Raw genomic sequence first — 21,295 nt, 5'->3', positions numbered from 1 at the left:
GGGATCAGTGTTGGGTTAAGGGTTTTGCTCAGCGACTCAGAGTGGCAGTCTGTGGGAGTGGGGCTCCAACTCAGAACTTCAGAATACCAAGCTCCATGCCCTCATCACTAGGCCCCCACTCGAGAGTTCCGGCCAAACAATGCAGGGAAACCTTTTTTGGACTATATTTCATGTCACATTGATGACAATGCTTTGTTGCTGGGAAGTTATGACATCTAATTTTTTTTAAAGTGTGCACAGAAAGGAAATCAGGTTACTGATGCTTTTACACTTTTGACATTTTCTAACATATTATACAGGATGTATTCAACATTGAACATGGAGAAAACTTAAAAACATTTCAAAAAATTCAAAAAACAAAATCCTATCGGCATGCAAATTTCAGGAATCAATTAACTTACATAACTTGGATAGGTAAAAAAGAAAACAGAAAAATAGGAAAACAGGATCAACATTTCCTATTGCTGCCCTCCTCAAGCAGCAGAACCTTCTGATAATTTTGTAACATTCCAGCTGGTACGTCCCCCATGACTCTCATTTGTTAATAACTGACTTTACGTCTGTAATAAAGCTGGAGAAAAACAAAGAATCCCATTGATGACCAAGTTGTGTTAAAACCTCGTGGAGGAAAACGTCTTGGAGTCAAACTCTAGAATCTGTGAGGAGAGAGCACGGATCTACAAAGCAAAACGAAACAGGTAATATACATTTGCTATATCTTTAAGTGGAAAATTTATTTCTGGTCAAACTGGGTTTAAAATGTTTAGTTCCTGAAATAAAAAAGAAAATCTATGACCTTTGTTTTTCTGCCGATAGAGCAGCCTGCTGTTATCATGAGGATGTTTTTGGCTTCGATTTTTCTTCTTATCCTCCCCATCATCCGGGCTCAGGTTCCCCACTGGGGTCCATGTCCAGAACCAGAAGTCCAGCCCGCCTTCACCCTCAGACAGGTAAAGCCAAGGGCTCTCAGCAGGAGTCCTACATTTCTTTTGAACAACCACATATCTTTTTGTATAATAAAAAACAAAATTACCTTCTACATAAACATTCAAATCTTACACTTAAGGGGCCTTTTTTTTTTCTTCCTTTTTTTCTTCAAAGCGTCAAAATGTCATTTTTGAAAGTAACTTTAAAACAGAATACGTATAAGTTATGTTGTAAATCAATTTTTCTACTGACTGAAGTTTCCAGGTGTATAAATCTTGTGCGTAATGTTCTGAATTAAAAAAATACAACTGAATTATTCATGCAATATCATAAAAAATTAAAATTAGAAAAAAAGATCTCAAAGCCTTTGGTGTTTCAGCCAGTGAAGGATGGGGGTGCTGGAAGCAAGTGACATAAAATAAGAGCTAGAAAAATCTATATATTTCAAAATCAGTGATGGCAAATGTGTTTTGTCTCTGCCTAAAATGTATTTTAGATTTTTTCCACAATTTTATCACAAGACTGAAATTTGATTTCTTTTCAGGTTCTTTATCGTTCATAACAGCTTTCAACTTAGTGTGTAGATATATTTATTAAAAGAAGCAAAATGTTAAAGAAAAGTGCAAGTGCAGACTACATAAGACATTTTAGAGTATATTGTACATCAGGGAAAAAAATTAGTTTGCAGAGTTAAAACTTAATGCCTTTCCAAGTAGAGGGTATGTCTGAAAGGTAACCTGTCATAGGTTTCTATAAACCCATTCCAGTATGTAGATTTATTCATAGTCTCCTCTCACGTCGCTGTAAATTGGCTCTGAACCTGCATGTCCCTGTCCCTCACAGTTCATGGGGAGATGGTTTGAAATTGCCAAGCTGCCGGCCCAGTTTGAGAAGGGACGCTGCATCGAGACCAATTTCACTCTGATGACAGACAACTCCATTCGAGTGGTCAGCTCGGAAATACTGTGAGTGGCTGAGAGCGGGTACCTTGTGTAAATGTCGAATTGTTGGAATGATTTAACGTGGCACAAATTTGTGTGTCTTTGACAGAAAAGGAGAAGTGAAGAAAATCAGAGGAACAGGTGTGATAGAGGATCCGAAGAATCCAGCCAAGCTGGGAATAAGTTATTCCTATGGTCAGTGGGGAGACATTGATGCAAATAGGAGCAACAACACCTCATTTTGCAGTTTTTTTGACCTGAATGTTTGTGTTTTTTCCACCCAGTCCTGCCTTACACCCCATACTGGATTCTGTCCACTGACTATGAGAACTTTGCCCTGGTGTATTCCTGCACTGACGTCCTCAGGCTATTCCATGTGGACTTCGCCTGGATCCTGGGCCGCACCCGGAGCCTTCCGGACACCACCCTGGAGAAGGCCAGGCAGACCTTTGCCAACAACAACATTGATGTGACCAGGATGATCCCTAGCAGGCAGCAGGGCTGTGACAAAACTCTGTGAGGCTGCATCAAAAAAGCGACACAAGATGGCGCTGTTGCTGGTAGAAGAAGATCTCCCTTCCCAGACTCACATACAGACTCAGACTCATCTTAGTCTGTATGTGGATATGACTGTTTTTTCCCCCCAGATTTAAATACATTATCTGATAATTTACTTAAACATTTTCTTTTTTTTTTAAATCAAACAATTCTTAATGCGCAAGCCTCAATGTAAAAATGTATTTATTTATTTTGTTTTTAAAAGGAAAATCTCCTGTTATTCTAATTGAATTCACATGACACTGACTGTTCGATTTTCTCCCAAACAGCAAACATGAAGGATCTCATTAGTCGTATTAAAGCTGGTAAAACATGTGGTCTCTCATGATCCAAAGACACGTTTCTGAACAAATGAACCTTTATTTCTTCTATTTAGAAGTATTTTCCTGGTATTGTTCTTCTCAAGAAGGTACAAGTTCAATTTTGGGTGACAGCAGGGAATAGTGAATAGATGCCTGCATTAAATTGGCCGTTATTCAAATATTATATGACAGCGAGTAAAAATATTCATGTTTGGAAAGTCAGAGCCTTGTCTCCAAAAAGACTTATCTTTTATGAAATTTTTCATTTAAATGAAATCATGAATTTTTTTAGATAGTTCTGTTGGTATTGATGATATTCTGAGTAGTTTTGCTTTTTTCAACTTTTATTTACTTTATTCCAGAGTTTTAATGCAAAAAAAGAAACTGTTGGATACAGCTTACAATACCTTATATGCTTTAATTATTCATGAATGTTATTGTATTTTAGCAGGATTTTAGAAGAAAGTCTGATGTAAAATAGTATACAAGTTTGAAATTATGAAACAATGATATATGGTCATCAATTTCTTTTGTTCCCGACAAAGTAAAGGCCTTACAAGTGCTCTAGATGTCAGCATTACACATGTAGAGACTGAAATCCCCTGCTAAGGACAGGCATCTATGCAGCATGATGCCTGTTCTTAGCAGGCAAGGCAAGTCTATTTATAATCCCCATTTTAACAAATATTAGCACATTTTAAACAACAAAAACATAAGAAAAAAACATATTTAAGTGCATATCAGTGGCATCATGAAGAAACATGCAGAAAAAGTTGGACCATAGACTGAAACTCACAACTTAACTCACTTTTAGTTAATAGTTTAAATAGAAAAGTCATAGTCATCTTTAAGTAAATGTGTTTTATTATAGTGATTTGAAAGAATTAAGGATTTCAGCATTTTAGCAATTTTTTAGGAGTTTATTCTACTTTAGTGCAGCATAAAAACTAAATGCTGTTACTCCATGTTTCCATGTTTCTACTCTTGGTTCTGGTGATACAGAGAGACTTGAACCAGAAGACTTGAGTGGTCTGAAAGGTTGACACAACAGCAACAGATGCTCCCACCTTAGCTGTGAATCTCTTGTTTCCCTTTCAGCTTAATACAGTAGTCGGAAATCTTTGAGAACCCAAGGGCCATTTTTCACCCCTTTCAATAAAACTTTACCAAAGGCCCAAAACTTCTATCATTGCTTTAAAATAAACCCTATTACCGGTAGGTTTCAGAATTAGCTTTAGTAGAAAAGCTAATTTTTAATAATATTCATTCTTCTTAGCAAAAAATCTAAACATCAAATTTAAAGAGAAAAAGGTCAAAAAATCCTTAAACAGAACTTTCTTTGAGGAAGACAATGTTAATTAGCACCTTGATTGCAGCTTAGTATGGAAGCCCATTTCCGCCATATGAGAGTAAAGAAATGCCAAATAGAAAGTCATAAAAGAAAAGTCAATAAAAGGACTAAACTAAAAAATAAAGGCCATTCTATTCTGAAAAGTGTTAATATGTTGAATGAAAACCCAGAAATGTATGTTCTTTAACGTCTGTATATTTAAAACCTCAGCCTAGTTCTATGAAATTTCTGGCCTTAGCCTCATGTAGTAGCCTCATTTTGGTAAGTTTGCCTTTGTGCCATATTGTTTCTATGTAAAAACAATGGATTATTAAAAGTTTTAGATATATACACCTCATTAACACTACTGTGGTTTACTTTTGTTTCATTATTCCTGATCTGTCTGCTGGGTTGGTCGTTCTAGCTAATGCTGTTACTTTGCTAATATTCTCCAACAAGCATCAGAGGTCTTAATATAGAGGCTGGATTTATACTGATTTTTAATTACATTACTTACAATTGCTCCTCTAGTTTAACTGCCGTTTTTCGAACCCTGCCTCTGTGTTTAAGCTCCCTTTCTTAACTCCTTTTCTTTGCCCTCTTAAACTTTTGTTTTTCTTCTGCTTATCTAAATGTAAGTGTTCTTATCATTTAAATATTAAAACTTTCTTTTTGACACAGCCACTCTCTGCATATGTGTCTTTATCAACCCCAAAAGGACATTTATTTTTAAAATAATTTTACTTTCAAGGCTCCAAATTTATGTAACATTTCCATTCATCCATTCATTTATTCCCTGCTTAATTCTTGTCCTTGTGATCTTCAGCAGTCTATGGGCAAGACCATAACCTAACAGTCATGTTAATTTGTTGCAGGCTTTATTAGATAACCATTGAAATATTTGTGAACTGCGACCTTTTTCCCACATAAAATGCAGGACTTTTTGTTACTGTAACAAATTTAAAACTAACACAGGTTTGTAACACAGGCTCTGTTCAAAGGAGTTTAATTGGCTGCTTTAGTAAGACAATGCAGAAGTAAAAAAACCAACTAATACAGAGGGAGAAAGGAGAAATGAAAGCTTTCTTTACTGTTTCAGTTTGAAGAAAATGTAAGAAGGAATACAAAAAAAAATAAAAAACATTTGAACCTAAGGCATAATGACTTTCAGTTTCCTGAAGAAATGTGTATAAATAAGAGGAATCACCTCAATAGGAGCCTTGTAAGCCAGAGTCATCTTGTGCATATAAGACCTTACCTTCAAGGAACGCATGCCAGCTTTAGCATACAGTTCACAGTGGAGGATGGGGCACCTACAGCAGTGATAAATCTCACTTCACAGTGGTAGACTTGAGTCAAGGACTGTAGGCAACTTGTTAAAGCACACAGATTTGCAATATCCCCATAATCGAGTGCAGACAACATAGCTTTTATCAGAAGCGTTTGAGTTATTAAGGAAAAACATCACTTGTTTGTGTAATAGGAACACATGCTTCACCCTTAATGGAAGGAAAGCTAATTCTCTGAGGGAGGTAGATAAAGCTCAGAGCAATGGAAAGGAGGCCTTTCAACCTCAAAGACCTTGAGCTCATCACCAAAGATAATTAATTGAAATACCAATAGAACTGTGCAAAATCATCATCAGATCATAAGAAGGGTTTCAATCCTTCAAGGACATTTTTAATTAGAGATATCTAAAAACACATACTTAAAACTGTGATATTATTATTAAGAGAATCTTTAATCATACATATCTATCTCTAAACAAAGAGTTTGGTTGAATGGAAATAATCTCAAATTAAAATCTCTAAAAATGTTGAGATTAAATGTAGCTGAACAAAATATCTAGCTTTACAAACCGTGCTTAGGGTACGTTAAAAAGTGAATGTTAAAAGGTCCGACATCAATAAAACCAAAAGCATAATAGACTCGAAAAGCTTAGTTATGAAAAGTATATGCAAACATCATGGGTGGTGATGTTTAAAAATTGTTCAATATTAAAGGGTATCTCACCTCAAAATAAGCTGTCATGATTCTGCACTTTTATGGTTCTGTTTAAAGGAATAGTACACCCAAAACATGATTAGCCTTCATTTTCTACTCACCCCCATGCTGAACAACACTCTGGAGTACTTTTTTGATATCTCAAATGCATCTGGAGATCTGGGAGACTTCTTGCTGTCTGCTGACATTCAAATAATGGAGGTCTGTGGTGCCCAAGGCAGAAAGGTCCATTAAAAGTCCACAAAAAACGTGTCAGTATTCCTCCATACTGCTCGTCCAATGTATTCCAAGTGTCCTGAGTGGGTAGCATCCAGAATTTACTCGAAACGAAGTTATTTAGAACGTTTTTAGAGCATAAACAGTAGTGTATAGGATTTCCTGAAAGCGCGCACATGCGCGATCACGACGCTACGGAAGCCGGCAGACCAAACCAGCGCATTCAGCTCGGCAAAGAACTCATGCTCTTCCTCAACACTGAAGTCCTCAGACATTTTTCTTTCGTTGTTTCTTTCTTTGCACAGGTAAACAGCACATTTCTTCTTCTACGCTTGCATTATTGGCAGAGCAGACGCTGAATGCGCACTTTCATCTGGTTTGGTCTGCCGGCTTCCGTAGTGATGGGTTGATGAGCCGTCGTAAAACGTTTCGACGCGTTTCCAAACTGTATTGATACGGCGCATGCACTGTGTCGCTGAATACTGAGACCTACTGGATGTTAAAAATCACTACAGGCAACCTAGTTGACAGAGTCCTTACTTGCCCTTACTGCCCCTGCCGACAGCTGCTTACACGGCAAACTTCGGTGTAACCAGCATCTTATATCTAGCTGCTTGGAGGTGAGTGTTATCGCTCTTACCGGTTCACACTCCATGCCGCGTACGCTGCTTGGACGCTTCTGGTCGCATGCGGTAGCCGCACAGATGCTGTGAGAGGGGTGGAGCTTGGAGGTGGGGCATGAGTGAAGCAGAGAGGGTGGGGGAGTGGCGTGAAACCTGTTTTTCTTCAAATTTTCAGTCGAACTCTGCTCTCTTCTCAATGTTACAGACTGCAGCTTTAACTGACACTTATTTTATGACCTATCATACACAATAATACAATTTAAGTCATTGTATGGTGCATTGTATAATTTCATATTTTCATTTCAATTTAAAACATCTTTGATATTTTAGATACAGTCAGTAAATAATGTGAATCTGTGTCATTTTGTAATAACCTCTAAATATGTTTTTTTTTTTCTTTTTTTACAAATTTTTATAAAAAAAAAAAAAAAAAAAAAAGTTGTTCCAAAGTTTTGAAATTCAGTCTGTTACGCCCTTTTTGAGATCACTTTTCCAGCTGTGGAAAACACCCGCTCACACGGCACAGATGAGGCTGGAGTGCAGAGAAATTGTAAGAACAGGCGGAAGAGGTTTGGATAGACAATCTTTGGGTTTTTCCTCTATACAAGAGGATCCTGGGACCTAGCAACATTTCCCTCTGCCAAGTATCTGTGCATCTCCTGGGTGGCATCAACTGTGGCACTTTTGGTCTGCCTCCCCACTTCAATGTCAAGATGTTCCCAAAGGTTATCTAAAAAACAAAAAAACAGAATTGCATTTTAGTCCATGATTTATAAACAACAAGCAAATAATCCTCAGTATCATGCCTGAGGTGGGGGCAGATTGCTGTTGTGAAGATGTTCCTGGCAGTGGCTCATTTGTGCTTCCAATTACAGATGCACATTAGGACCACAGTACGCTGATGGCCTCTTTGCACTTTGAGGAACTGCAGAACCCACTCGATTTAAACCTGGGGTCTAGAAGTGTCGCCAGGGTCAACACACTTAATGACTCCAGGTTAGAAATAGAGTCTGTGACTCAAGGCTTCAGGTGTTCATGTAGGTCTCTTGCTGCCTCAGTGTGCAAGGTTAAACCATTGCACTCTAGTGCCATATAAAGCATTTTCATCGTTGGGATGACCTTTGACCATGACACTAGCCTCTCTGCAGACAACTCCACTGTAGCTTGATGGAAAGGAGAAAGCACAAGATGTGTTTCTCCTATGATGGTAAACTCATCGGCTGTAAGTGGAGTCATATCTGATTTTAGAGAGGCCAGAGATACCCACAGTGCTTCCTTCTCATCATGTAGCCTTGACAGCATTTCATATGTGCTGTTCCACATATGAAATGATGAGTTTCAGGGTTGGTCGTCCCATCTGTTGCTGCACTGGAGCAGGCTTATCCTTGGCTGTATTACTTGATCTGATGTATGTGACAATGGGCATGGCTTTGTGTCTGATGGATGTAATAGTGGGGATGTGATCACATGATTTCCTAACCAATAAATTGGGACTCAGTGCAATACAAATTGAGTGCCGAATTTGGAGCTGTCTAGAGCATGCAATTATCTTTGGTGCTAGGTCGGTCACAAGACAATTTACTTTATTTGTTTTGGCCCAGTTATCCATCACAGCCCTTTTACTTGCCAAATTGTCAGCAGTTTGACTTTGTGGAAAGTATTGCACACTCAGCACAGATGTACACAACTGCAAATTCTCATTAATGTAGTGACAGGTAAGAGCCAAGTAAGCCTCCATGTTCACAGATGTCCACATATCAGCTGTTGTACTCACTGCCACAGCTTTCTGTACTTCCATTTTCACTGGTTTATTAACAGAAAATCTATATTTTTTAGTTAAAGATAAAATAAATTGGATAAATAAAACTTTCACTTTAGATAATTTCCACACAAACCTTTCTGGTTGGCAAAACATGTGCGGGCCCAAGATCCTGAACCAGTTCCCTGAACCCTTCGTTCTCCAAAATCGTGAGGGGCTGGCAGTCTTTCAGGATGAAATTCATCAGGCCCTCATCCAGCTTCTGCTTCCTGGAAGCTTGATGTTTAAAAATGACATACTATGTTTGGGGAAAAGAGAGACATTCAATTATCCAAGCTGAATGAGGGACTGGGCCTAATGCCTGCCAACCAAAATATGGTCATAGCAAATCCGAAGGTAAAAACAGCTTCTTGCTATTCTTCTTTAAAGGTAAAATTGTTTATTCTGACAAAGAACTTCTGATAGCGGCAGCTACACATGCGTGCTTCTCCACTGCCATGTTTATTTTTTTGTTTAGCTGAATGTCCTGCCCTAAACCATAATACTACAAAGTGATTGGCTGAGTTGTGCTGGGTAGCGTCTCGAACGGTTGAGATTTGATTGGAAAAAAATAGATACTCGTAAATACTCCTAAATATGTACATTGATCCACTACCATTCAAGAAATAATCCAGTACTATTTCAAATGGTAAGCCATATTGATATGTACTAGTTTTACAGAATATGTATTCCTGATATCTAAAAATTTTTCTTTGCCTAAATGACCATTTCAAACAAAATGACAGCCTCCACATCCAGAATAAACATTCTGAATGTCTAGAAATTAATTCAAGATCTCCATATTCCTAATATGCATTTGTATTATTATGACTATGAAAAAATGTTTTTCAGATATCATAAATACATTTATCAATCAAGCAGATAAATGTCAGAATGGCCACTTAAAATGTTAATTTAAAATTTAAAAATTAACATTTCTAGACATATAAATTCGTACTAGTATAATTTTGTTTTGTTTTTTTACTTTCTAAAATTCAGTTTCTGCTACAAAAATATAATTTAGAAAATATTATATTACAGTTAGGTCTAGTAGTGTGATTTTGATCAAGAAGAATATTATTTTAGTGATTTACAAGTGGAACAACAGAGAGGAGAGTGCTTTTAATACCGGTAAATGTAAAAAACGGTCTGCCATAATTCACTACAAATAAACGTATGCATTAACTCGAGCAACAATCTTCTCCTTCCTCATCTTCCTCTGCTTTGTAGCTGTAGCGCTGTTTCTCTGTCTTTAAAACAAATTCTCCTGTTTTATTTTATTTTTTTGCATTTCTGCATTAAAATCTAGTTCCAGTGGGATGAAATAGGCACTTCCTGTTGTCATGGTGACTCGTCAAATTGATGCTCCACTAATAATGGCTTTTCATACTTGTTGTGCACGCGTTTAACTCTGAGTGTACCTAGTTAAAATTGATTGAACTAATTGATAGCAGCCGTCATGAAACCAAAAACACTCAGAGTTCCCGACTGTTGGCTAGATCAATTTAGAGTTGCGGATTTTAATCTGAATTTGTTACACGAGCTTCATGAAACGGACCCCTGACCACACCTCTGCTAAACCCCAATCACTCATCCACAAAGTAAGCCCAACTCTTCAGAGTCTCTTGGCACTTAACAATTGAGTGGCATTAAAAAAAAAATGTTAAGTTTTCAAAAAGTGTGAGTTACACTTTACCAGATATTTGTTCACTGATGTTGTAAAAGACAGAAGGCTTCTGGCTTAAAATACTGCATTTTCTGTATGTCAACAACTCATAGATAGCACATTATTAGGTTCCTCCAAAAAGAAAATACTTTAAGTATTAGATCAGGGGTCTTCAACGTTTTCCAGGCCAAGGACCCCCAAACTGATGGTGAGATGGAGCGGGGACCCCCTAAATATATATAGTATGAAATTGTGTTACATCAAACTGGTCCTATAGTCACTCTATTACAGATGGAGTAATGTAATGAAAGTAATTTCTCCCTGGGATTATTAAAGTATTTCTGATTCTGATTCCTGGTTGAATGGACAGGTGTTGTGAATGAAACGGTGCCCAGCTTGAAAGATCCATATTGAGATTGGATCCCAGTTTTCTTTTTTTCAAAAGAAATTGCTCTAATGTTTAAAGCTGAATGCATCAGTTTTTTTGTTCTATTTCAGATTTTATAGAAAACTGTCATTTTAACTTAAATTTAGTCAAAAATATATAAAATTCCTAAATTATTAATGTATATTGACCTAATAAGAAATATTATTTTGATTAAACCTAATATATTATTATATGTTATAATATATTAAACCTTAATATATTTGAATCCCTTGCCCTGTTTTTTTTTATTTCATGCTTTTCTGTGCCCCCAGTAAAACCAAGCTGGCCCCCTGGTACGTTTGGTCTAGAACCGCCACTGGCATTGATGACTGAAAGACATCTTCTGCCTCCACTTACCTGCTTACTGCAGTGTGTTGAATTCATGTTAATGTGGATTTAAAGAAATTTTAATCAGTGGAAAAAATTGCAGGGCGGGGGATATAAAAAAAAAAGTCTAATCAACCAAAACTTTCGCGACCCCCATGCAGTACCTCTGGGGACCCCCTAGGGGTCGCGGACCCCCTGTTGAAGACCTCTGTATTAGATAATATAGTTAATTTAGGTAATGTCTTCTCTGAGTGCCTATTTTACAGTATAATCACAAATCAATAAATCTTGTCAATTTTATTGATCTTTTTGCATAGGCAATCAAATTTAGGTTTTACTCAGACTTATTTTAATATTTTTTTTTAAACACCTTTCCAATCTTTCTAATTTGCTGTTTTGGTTGCACAAACAAGACAGGACACAGTTGTTGTTTTTTTTTTGCTTTATGTCTGCATAAAATTGTGCTGTATTGTTGTGCTGGTTTTCATCGTTCAGCATAATCAGAAGGAAGAGCTGTCAGAGGCCATGCAGGTGGCAAAGAGCTGAGATGAATGATCCTCTCCAGGATGCAACGCAATGGATTTTCAGTAACGATGTGTAGAGTTCTCAAACATCTGCTCAAACATCAATATTTTCTTTTTATTTTCAACATAGTATAGTACCCAATACAATAGATATTTAGGTGAGCGTATAGATCACACTTATTCACTATTTATATTTCTTTTAGTCAGCCTGAGCTGTTCTGGGTGATTTCCACTGTGAGCAGGCTTGGGTTAAGTACGAGTGAAACCTGTATCCTGGGGTGCAGAGCTCAGACGTGGCACTGACTCCTGTAACAAAGACTATACACTATTCAGGCATATAAAGAGGCACTCAGGCAGTTAAAGTACACTAAAGAACAGGAATCTCATTAAACAGTGTCTTGAGTGTTAAAACAAACAAAGATAAATGTTTTAGCTTCTGAGTTCAACTCAATCTAAAAAGGCTTCAATGCAAATTTGAATTTTAGACACTTAATAGAGAAACAGAAGGAGAGTAACATGGTAGATGTTAAAAATGCACACAAACTACAATGTGAATTTGAATTAAATAGAATTTAAATGTAAGTAGATAATAATATCAGAAGCTACAGTATTTTGTTTAGTTATTTTGTAATCTGGGAAGGTACCTTAAACAAAATACTTTTTTTCCTCCCAGTAAAGCATGTTACAATAAAAGATGGACAAATTATCAAGTTTTATCATAAAAAAAATGTTCTAGATAGGATTTCAATTAATCAAAGTCAACATTACTGGCAGATTTTCAGATGCAATAGAATAATTACAGCATGTGAGACTGTGACCCCCCCAAACCTCACCTATATTGGGTTTTTACATAACTGATCAACATTAAGGGGCTGATCTTTAAAGATCCCAAAAGGGGTTCTGAATTGCATAAGCAATTGTTTTTTAGTACATGAAGTGGGCATGTTGCAGGTGATCTCAAAGATTGTTTCATAAATGATAAGACGTGTAAACCGACTGGGTTACGTCCATTAAAGTCAGCAGATTGTGTGTTCTACTGGTTTGAGAGAGGCCGTAAAATAGAGATGAGGTTCAAGTCTATGGAGATAAAAGGGAATAGTAATAATTCTAAAACAAAAATGGTAATACTACATGATATTTATAGTATCGTTAAGAGCAAAAGTAAAAGAAAATAAAACATCATTTCCTAAACAGCATGGTTATGTTTGAATAAATCAAGAAGAAAAAAAAATAATGTTGGGAAGACATTCACGTTCCCACATTTCATTTCGGTTTATTTGCATAAAGACTCTCCAACGTCCTGTTCCATTAAGATATACCAGCCTATATAGACATTTTTATCTCCTCATATAATTCTAGTATTATTTTTGAAGGTCCAAAAAAATATATTTACATTTGCACAGAATAGTTTTCTGTCCTCTGGCATTGTTCCAATGCCTCCTTTGTGGAAAGTAGAAAAAAAGACACAAAAAATGCAGTCACAGTTGAATTTCCGATTAGAAAATTTGCTTTGATGTGGTAAATGTTTTACATTTGCATATCTTCCACCCAGTTGCGGCTGGTGGACTTTTCTCCAGGAGGGGCTATAAATTCAAAATACACATATACTAAAAACCAATCAAACGTATACAAAGTTATCACACCAGTATATTTATATGAATGCCAACAACAAAAAACATTATAAAAACACTCTATAAAAACAAAACATTATTTCATCTACAGGTTTATTTTTTTGTACATAAATGTTGCCCTTCTGAGGCTTTGTGAAGGTAAATCTGTGTTTTGCACAGTCCAATATGGTGTCACAAACCTAAAAAAGTAATGTACCAGTTTAATAATGGAGAAGTCTCCGTGGCAGTGGGCAGTACCATCATGGTGGATGGTGGCTTCACTTTTTTCGAGCGATCAGCAAACCATTTAATAAATAGTGATCAGCAGAGTCAGTGGGCAAAGATTCTTGTGCCCTAGGGAGGAAATATTCACTAATCCAATGAAAAATGAGCTCATGCTGTACTCCCAGCGAAACGATCTGACTGTATGATCTGGTTGAATAGTCTCTGAGTGCCTAGAAATGACATGTGTTGAGAATTGATGCTATATAAATAAACTGAATCAAATTCACATTTTGTATTGTTTCATAGAATTTGGTACTAGACCCCTACCTGTCTAAACTGAGAAATAGTTACTGGCTCCTCAGCAACCCAGAAACAATATAAGTGGGAAAAATTTGATAAAATATTCTTTGGTTGATGTTTTCTGATTAGAAAGTAGTTCATTACATACGTAAGCTGTTAATCAGGAGTTGCAGAAGGTTCATTATGTTGCAGCTGTCCAGAATAATAAGATGAATACTGATTGGATCAGGACAGTGATTGACAGCACTAAGAGTTAATGGTCTTATAAAAGTAACAGTCATTATTTTCTTCTCATCTGTTGTTTTGTTGCTTGGCTTGCAGTGCTGATTTGCCTGTGTTTTGTTCCTGCTGCTGTCTGACAGGCTGGGAAAAGCAAAGGAAAGTAAAAATTGTTTTATACATGTACAGCATCACAAACTTTAAAACATTAACACCTTAATATATCTAAGGATTTTTCTTTACAAAAAGCAACAGGCAACAATTCATTATTTTACATGGAACCAAAAAACGTGACGTGAAGAACATAGGATTGAATTGGATTATGTTATACAGCTGTCTATGTTGTTCTCCAGTCTTTTCCGTAAAAGTTCACAAAACAATCCACTGGACTTGGTTTCCAAGTTTTGAAGACGTTTCGCTTCCCCTCCAAGAAGCTTTTTCAATTCAAATGTCTGCATCTGCAGTGAGTTTGAGTCTTATATAGACAAGGCCTTGTATTGCTTAGAAACATGCAAATGGAAACCGACGAGTGGGTTGTTTGGTTCCATTGTTAGCCTGTAATATCTGAAACCTGTCTATGATTTTGAAGGTCGGTCGTTAAAGGGAGGGATTGTCTTTATAGGGGGGGATTGTCTCCTGTAGTACCTGAAACCTGTCTATGATTGTTAAGGGTTGGTCTCCAGTCTTTTGATTGCTAACCGGAAGACAGCTAAGTAGACCATATTTAAAGGTTGGACAATGATGCTTACTGTTAGAGGGACAGTGCAGGAAAGATGCATCCTTTTCAGTCATGCATTTATTTTGTGACTCACTTTTACAGTGTTACAGTTTGTAAATAACTAAAAAATTTCACAAAAAGCTCTGTGAGAATCACCTCTAACTGTCCTCACCCAGTTATAAATTGTTCTGCAGTTTGTTTTGGTTCCATTTTCTTCTCTTTAAAAGCAATTTCCACCATATTTAATATTAAAATCCTTTTTACTTGATCTGTTTTAGGAGCATTATGTGGAGGTTGGTCATGACGTGGGGCACTCTGCAACGATGACTCAAGCTCTACTTCTTACCAAAATAGCAGTATCTTAGCTCTTCCCTAGAACTGACCATTTCTGGTCTAAGATCTGACGTTTCTCCAGGTATCTGTTGGGTCTACTTTTCCAGTTTGGGTGTTACTGCCCTGAGTGTTCTCGTATTTTCCAGTTTCTCATGTTATTTTTCCCGATGTTTGGATCATTTGGGATTCAATTAAATTCAGTTTCAATTCAATTTATTTCTATAGCGCCATTTCACAACACGTCATCTCAATGCACTTTACAGTTCACCAGATCATACAGTCAAATTGATTCAAAGTTTTCTATCTAAGAAAAACAAGTTGATTGCATTGACTCATTGACTCGAATGAAATCCCTCACACTAAACATGCTTGTAACGACAGTGGAGAGGAAAAACTCCCTTTTAACAGGAAGAAACCTCCAGCAGAACCAGGCGCAGTGTGAGCGGCCATCTGCCGAGGTTGGCTGGGGTTCAAGGAAAGAGAAGCAGAGATACAAAAAGCAGCTGTAAAAGGCAGCCCCGTCCAGGAAACACACAGCCAGGCAGACGAGCACCGAGCCAGCTCCCATGTATGAGGATGAAGAGACCACATCCAGCCAGTCACAGTCAGAGAAACAGGACCACACTGGAAAGCAGGCCGATCTCCAATATCTATAAACAAGGGTGTTGATGGCAGCAGAACAGCTGACATCTCTCTCCAGGATGATGTCACAGCCAAACAGGAACAGACGAGGCGAAGCTACCATGAGAAAAAGCAGAGAGAGCATAACGTTAGAGATTGAACTAACAGATTCTGCAGAGTGGGAGAACAGAGATATATGAAGCAGAATAATGAAATGGGGGTCCCTATGTCCTCCAGAAGTCTAAGCCTATAGCAGCATAACTGTAGAGATAGCTCAGATAACCTGAGCCACTCTAACTATAAGCTTTATCAAGAGTAGACAGGGTGTCTGCCCCACGGACTAAAACTGGTAGTTGGTTCCACAAGGGAAGGTAGGACCAAAGAGGGACTACTGCTTTGCCTTCCCATAAGAGTAAGGAGGACAACAAAAGTAAATAATTAAAGTATTTACTGTAGGTAATAATTCAATTGAAATACAACATTATCCTACTGTATAATGAAACTATTAACTCAATACAAACTATTGAACTAAAAAGCAATCAATAGTGACAAATGTCTGTCAGCCTCTGCTGGCTGGGGAACAGTTGGGTGCAGCAGAGTAGCTATAAGCCAGAAAAAAAGTCAATGATAGGAATTACTGAAAAAGTACTGTGATTTTTTATCTTGAAAATAATAGATCCCTTTCAGATTGATTTACAGGAACAGAAAACTGTTTTTTTGATGATGGTATTCATGATCTATTATCTAGATTGTCCAAATTCTCTAAGATCTATTATTTACTTGAACATAGGCAAATAAAATTGCAAGTTCTTCTGAATGATTTACAGGAATGATGCAGAGCTTTTTTTTTTCTTAAAATACTATTACATATATAACACTAAAAATAATCTAAAATTGATCATTTATCTGCATTTAGCACTGCCGTCTTGCAGCCAGAAGATCTGGGTTTGATTCCCGGCCTGGCTCTTTCTGCATGGAGTTTGCACGTTCTCCCTATGCATGTGTGGGTTCTCTCCGGGTACTCCGACTTCCTCCCACAGTCCAAAAACTTGACTGTTAGGTTAATTGGTTTCTCTAAATTGTCCTTAGGTGTGAGTGTGTGTGTGAATGATTGTTTGTCTCTGTGTTGCCCTGCGTTGGACTGGCGACCTATCCAGGGTGTACCCCGCCTCTCGCCCGTAGACAGCTGGAGATCGGCACCAGCACCCCTCACGACCCCACTTGGGATAAGCATGAGAGAAAATGGATGGATGATCATTTATCTATCATTGTATAACAGGATCTGTTAGCATGTTGAGCAGCTGAATTTCCTTATGGATCAATATCCTTTTTTAATCTTAAATAAAATTGTATATTATGATCATGCAACAGAGTAGTGAAACATGAAACAAAGCTAGAGATGTGGGCAGGCATTTAATTTTTTAATTTGTTTGTCTAAATCAGCTGCTTCCATGTACAAATTCTTCATGGTCCCTGGTAAACATCCCATCAGAATATGTCTTAAGTTGGAAGTGCACTACTATCAATACCTTTTCATTAGTTGGGTTACGCAATCTGTACAGACCAAGCAAAAACAAGGACAGTTGTGGCAGTTTAAAACAAAACACAACCCCTGCCAAGAAACAACATACTCTTGTGACCATACTGATTGGCTTTAATGAAGCTGATTTCTGGAAAAACCACAATGCATTGCGGTGTGACATCATATTCTTGCACTCTATGACCCACCTTTGACGACTCATAAAGCTCTAGTTTGACCAAGAAGTTGGAGACAGCCAGTTACTCTTAACATGAACAGGTCCCCTGTTTTGTCAAACCTTTAAAAGTGTCTCAGGTAAATGGAATATTGTTTTGGACTTCCTGGCCACAGTACATATTTCAGTGGAATCAGAGAATAATAGATCATGAAAGTCTCATTAATTTCACCACTAATGAAGCAATCTTATAAACAGTATGATATATTTATTTACTATAAATAATAGATTAAATATTAGGAAAAATGGATTTCAATCTATATCCTAGGCGTACATTGTTTTTACTACATATAAAATAGGGAGCTGTTGAACGGCTTTGTGCCTTGGTGTGGAAACAATCATCCTGGCCTGAATGTAAATAAAACATGGGATATAACTGTAGATTTCTTGGGAAACAGGAACAAGTCAAACACTATCACAATCATGAGAGAAAAGGGAGGTGGTGGAGTTTTATTATCTTGGTGCTCACCTGGACAACAGATTTGACTGGAGATGTAACTGTGGAACCTTTACATGAATGGACAGAGGAGAAGCTTAGGTCCTTCCTCGGTAAGACAGACTACTACTATAGGACACCCTTATGTCTGACACCTAACTCATTGTAAAAACCCTTATAATGTAAGTTACAAATTTAATCTCAGGTGGAATAATACAGTTTTTTTGTATTTTAATATCTTAACTCCTGCCACTGCTGTAGTGTAGCCAATCAGGGCGCTGTGTCTCTGCTCTGTTAGAGCTACGGACCCTGGACAGAATGAACACATGGATCAAATATCTAATTGAAAGAGGGTCATCTTTGAGGGCATCTGTAATATATATTTGCATTTTCAAGTGCTGATTGTCTGAACAACTTTTTTTTAAACTTGAAGCTCTATGACAATGCTCTGTGATGTTAGAAATATTTCAATATTACATATCTTTTAAAACTGGGTGATCTGACATGAACTGAGGAGTGGTCTGTCATGTCAAGATGGTGAATTTACGGTCAGGGCAGATTGAATCTATTAGCACTCAATGATTAGCTCCTGGGCATCAGAGCTCCTCTGGTTCCTCAGCAGGAAATCTCTTTACTGGCCTTAAAACATTCAGCTTTGCCCGCCCCTCTTTTATAAATCCGGATTCATGCAGTAGTGTGATCCCTGTCCTGAGGCCTCGCTTCAAACAGCCTCGGTTCACACCATGTGTGACACAGATTTGATGTTGTTGGTGTGAAGCTCTCTCAGGGTGACAGCCTTTTTCCCCTGGCACATGAGTGCCATTTTACTGTCTCTTGGACACGGCTCCTCATTCCTCCCTGGCCCACATTTTATACATAAAGAGATTTTAAATGTTCATTAATCTGAACAATTAGGTGCATAATGGCTCAGTTCTCCACCGTCACACAAGTAAACGGCTTTGGCAGTTTGGCCTCATTTATGTTATGAAATATTCAGGCCACAGCAGATCTGTGGAAAATAACTTTATTGGATTGTGCATCTATCTCTCCCTAAGGCTTCATAAGGCACTTTGCTTATTAGCATTTATAAATGGAAATCTTAGTTGTTATGGACATTCATCCAGATAAATTAACAAATACCACCTTTGGAAATATTCATTATATATATCCGATGTAAGAAACCGTTAATTAGAATTGTTTGTAGAATTGTTTTTGTTTAATCCAACTGTTCTCTTTAAGAATTAAGAGGAACAAATGATCTTTGTCAGTAATGTAATGCTGCTTGCTCTAAACCAAAATAAAAACTCAGGTTGAAATTATACAGTCTATTTAAAGTCGTTACTTGGAGATGTACTGGTTGCAGTTTTACTTTTCTTTGAAAACTTGATCTCTCCTGTTGTTTAGTCAAAATATTTTACTAGCTATACAATGCAAATCCTATTGTCATACAAATGCATTTAACAACAAGAAATATCTTAATATAAATGACATGAATAGATACTTGCAGAAAAACACTTTTCAAGCCTAACTTTACGCCCAATATTCTTTGGGAGATTAATGCTCCATCGAAAATCATAAGAAAATAGTCCAAAACATCGCAGCGGTTGTTTGTGTCTGATGTTTTATTTAAAGGGAAGGTAAAATCAAATAAAAACATCCTGTTGTCTGTGCTTGAAAAAACAGTCTCCTTTACATTTTCTGATATTTAATTCAGTAAGTAGTGAGATATCATTTCAATAATCTATGATCTACAGCAAGTTTTAGCTTTTGAGTTTTCTACATTCGTTTTTACCACAAATCCATTATCCATCCACCTGGATGTGGGGAACATGTTGTCTGCACATCCAATATGCAATTTTCCAGTTTCACAATGTCCCAGTGATTTTCTGTTGAACTGAGATCAGGTTATTATGAAGGCCAATGGGACACAGTGAAATTGTCATGTTCAAAAAACAAGTAAAAAAACATCTGAACCAGGATGCGCAGTGGTCAGAATGTGATTTATGGGGTCAGAAACAAGGTTATGGTGTTTTTTTTTATATTTATGGTTTTTTTTTTTATACTGGTACTGAAGGGCCAAAAGTGGTTTAAACAAATACCTCCTACTACCCCAATATACCAACACCAAGTTGATATATTGATTGATGTCATAATTAATAGATACGTTCATATTGTTCTTACCACATTCTCACCTTTTAAATGCTCCTAAAATAAAAATTTATTTTCATACTGCTTCTATCTAAGTTAGGAGAGCCTACATGAAATATAGCCTGTTGTTTACAAACAGGAGAGACACTGGTCTTCAGCCTGTGTAGCACCTGTGGGCTTTTAGGGATGGTCACTCTAGTTTATCTAACTACTGTTGTCTTTTTATCACCCAACTACCACACACAAACACATAGAGCCTTTGTATGCATGACTTTTGGGGACATATCATAAACTTATAATAAGTTTATATGGTCTAGTCTTTTCCTAAACCTAAGGTCAGTGAACATCTTGCCTAAGCTTAATTCAATATATTCAATATATCTTATACCTTACCATGATGGCCTATTTCTAAACCTAAGATTAATGGACTTCTTACTCAAACCTAATTAAATCTCCCACTTAATACCACCATGATAGTTTATTACTAATGCTGATATCAGTAAACCTTATATTTTACCCTAACCCTATTCTCACATTTAATGAATAGTATCAGAGCCTTAACCATTAATTAACTATTCATTTTCCCATTATTTAACATCAGTTCACAGAACTCAATACACAAGCCAGCTTTTCTATTTAATTTTACATTTTCAAACACCTTATAATTTTAATTTTCAAATCCTTTCCACTCTCCTTACCACTCTTCCCTCTGGTTCCACCTAAAGGGAGAGGAGGAGGAAAGAATTTACAAGCCTGATCAGGTGGTTCACCCTGACTCGACTTTCCAATTTACTTTTTACTTTCATTTTTTTTTCTCTGTTTAGTTGTCAGTTACAAATTATTCTTCTTCACACAACCTTAAAGATGGTTCAGAGATGGAAATGAGAGGTTCTAACGAACATGCTCCGGCCCTCGCATTGCCTTGATCCTCTGAAACAGCCTAATTAATTTAACAGGTAGAGTCGTCGAGAGAGGGGTTCTTCACCTAACCATTACCAACATATACCTAAATCTAACCCTAATCTAAACCAGAATCACACCTTAGTCCTAAACTCTCACCTCAATCCAAAGAAGAAATTTTTTACCATATGAGGACCACTTGAATGTCCCCTTATGTACCTGTGTCCTCACAATGTAGAATATCTTAGAAAACCCTGCCACTACATTGTAGCTCGAGAAAACCCACAGACATACACCACGATACTTAGATTTTTTAGTGTGATTGACAGCCATCAATCATCTTTACATACACACGTAAGAAGATGACTGGTAGATGTATGTTTACTGC

General features: G+C 37.1%; 1 protein-coding gene across 2 annotated transcripts; it reads left to right on the top strand.

The window, feature by feature from the left end:
* Window positions 1–570: 570 nt before the first annotated feature.
* Window positions 571–4,416, top strand: apoda.1 (apolipoprotein Da, duplicate 1). Of its 2 annotated transcripts, none has more exons than XM_038295969.1 (5): window positions 571–698; window positions 822–950; window positions 1,771–1,892; window positions 1,978–2,063; window positions 2,153–4,416. In XM_038295969.1, the coding sequence occupies exons 2-5, from the start codon at window positions 834–836 to the stop codon at window positions 2,386–2,388; spliced, it is 561 nt and encodes a 186-aa protein (XP_038151897.1). In that variant the 5' UTR covers window positions 571–698; window positions 822–833; the 3' UTR covers window positions 2,389–4,416. The 2 variants fall into 2 exon arrangements, with proteins under 2 accessions (XP_038151897.1, XP_038151898.1); XM_038295970.1 differs by having other exon boundaries at window positions 589–698; window positions 817–950.
* The last annotated feature ends 16,879 nt before the right edge of the window (window positions 4,417–21,295 follow it).

The sequence above is a fragment of the Cyprinodon tularosa genome, unplaced genomic scaffold (assembly GCF_016077235.1).
Source record: "Cyprinodon tularosa strain WSP-4 unplaced genomic scaffold, ASM1607723v1 ctg364, whole genome shotgun sequence".
NCBI classification, from domain to species: Eukaryota; Metazoa; Chordata; class Actinopteri; order Cyprinodontiformes; family Cyprinodontidae; genus Cyprinodon; species Cyprinodon tularosa.
Note: the sequence above shows the minus strand (reverse complement) of the source record. Positions and strands in the feature narration are given on the sequence as shown.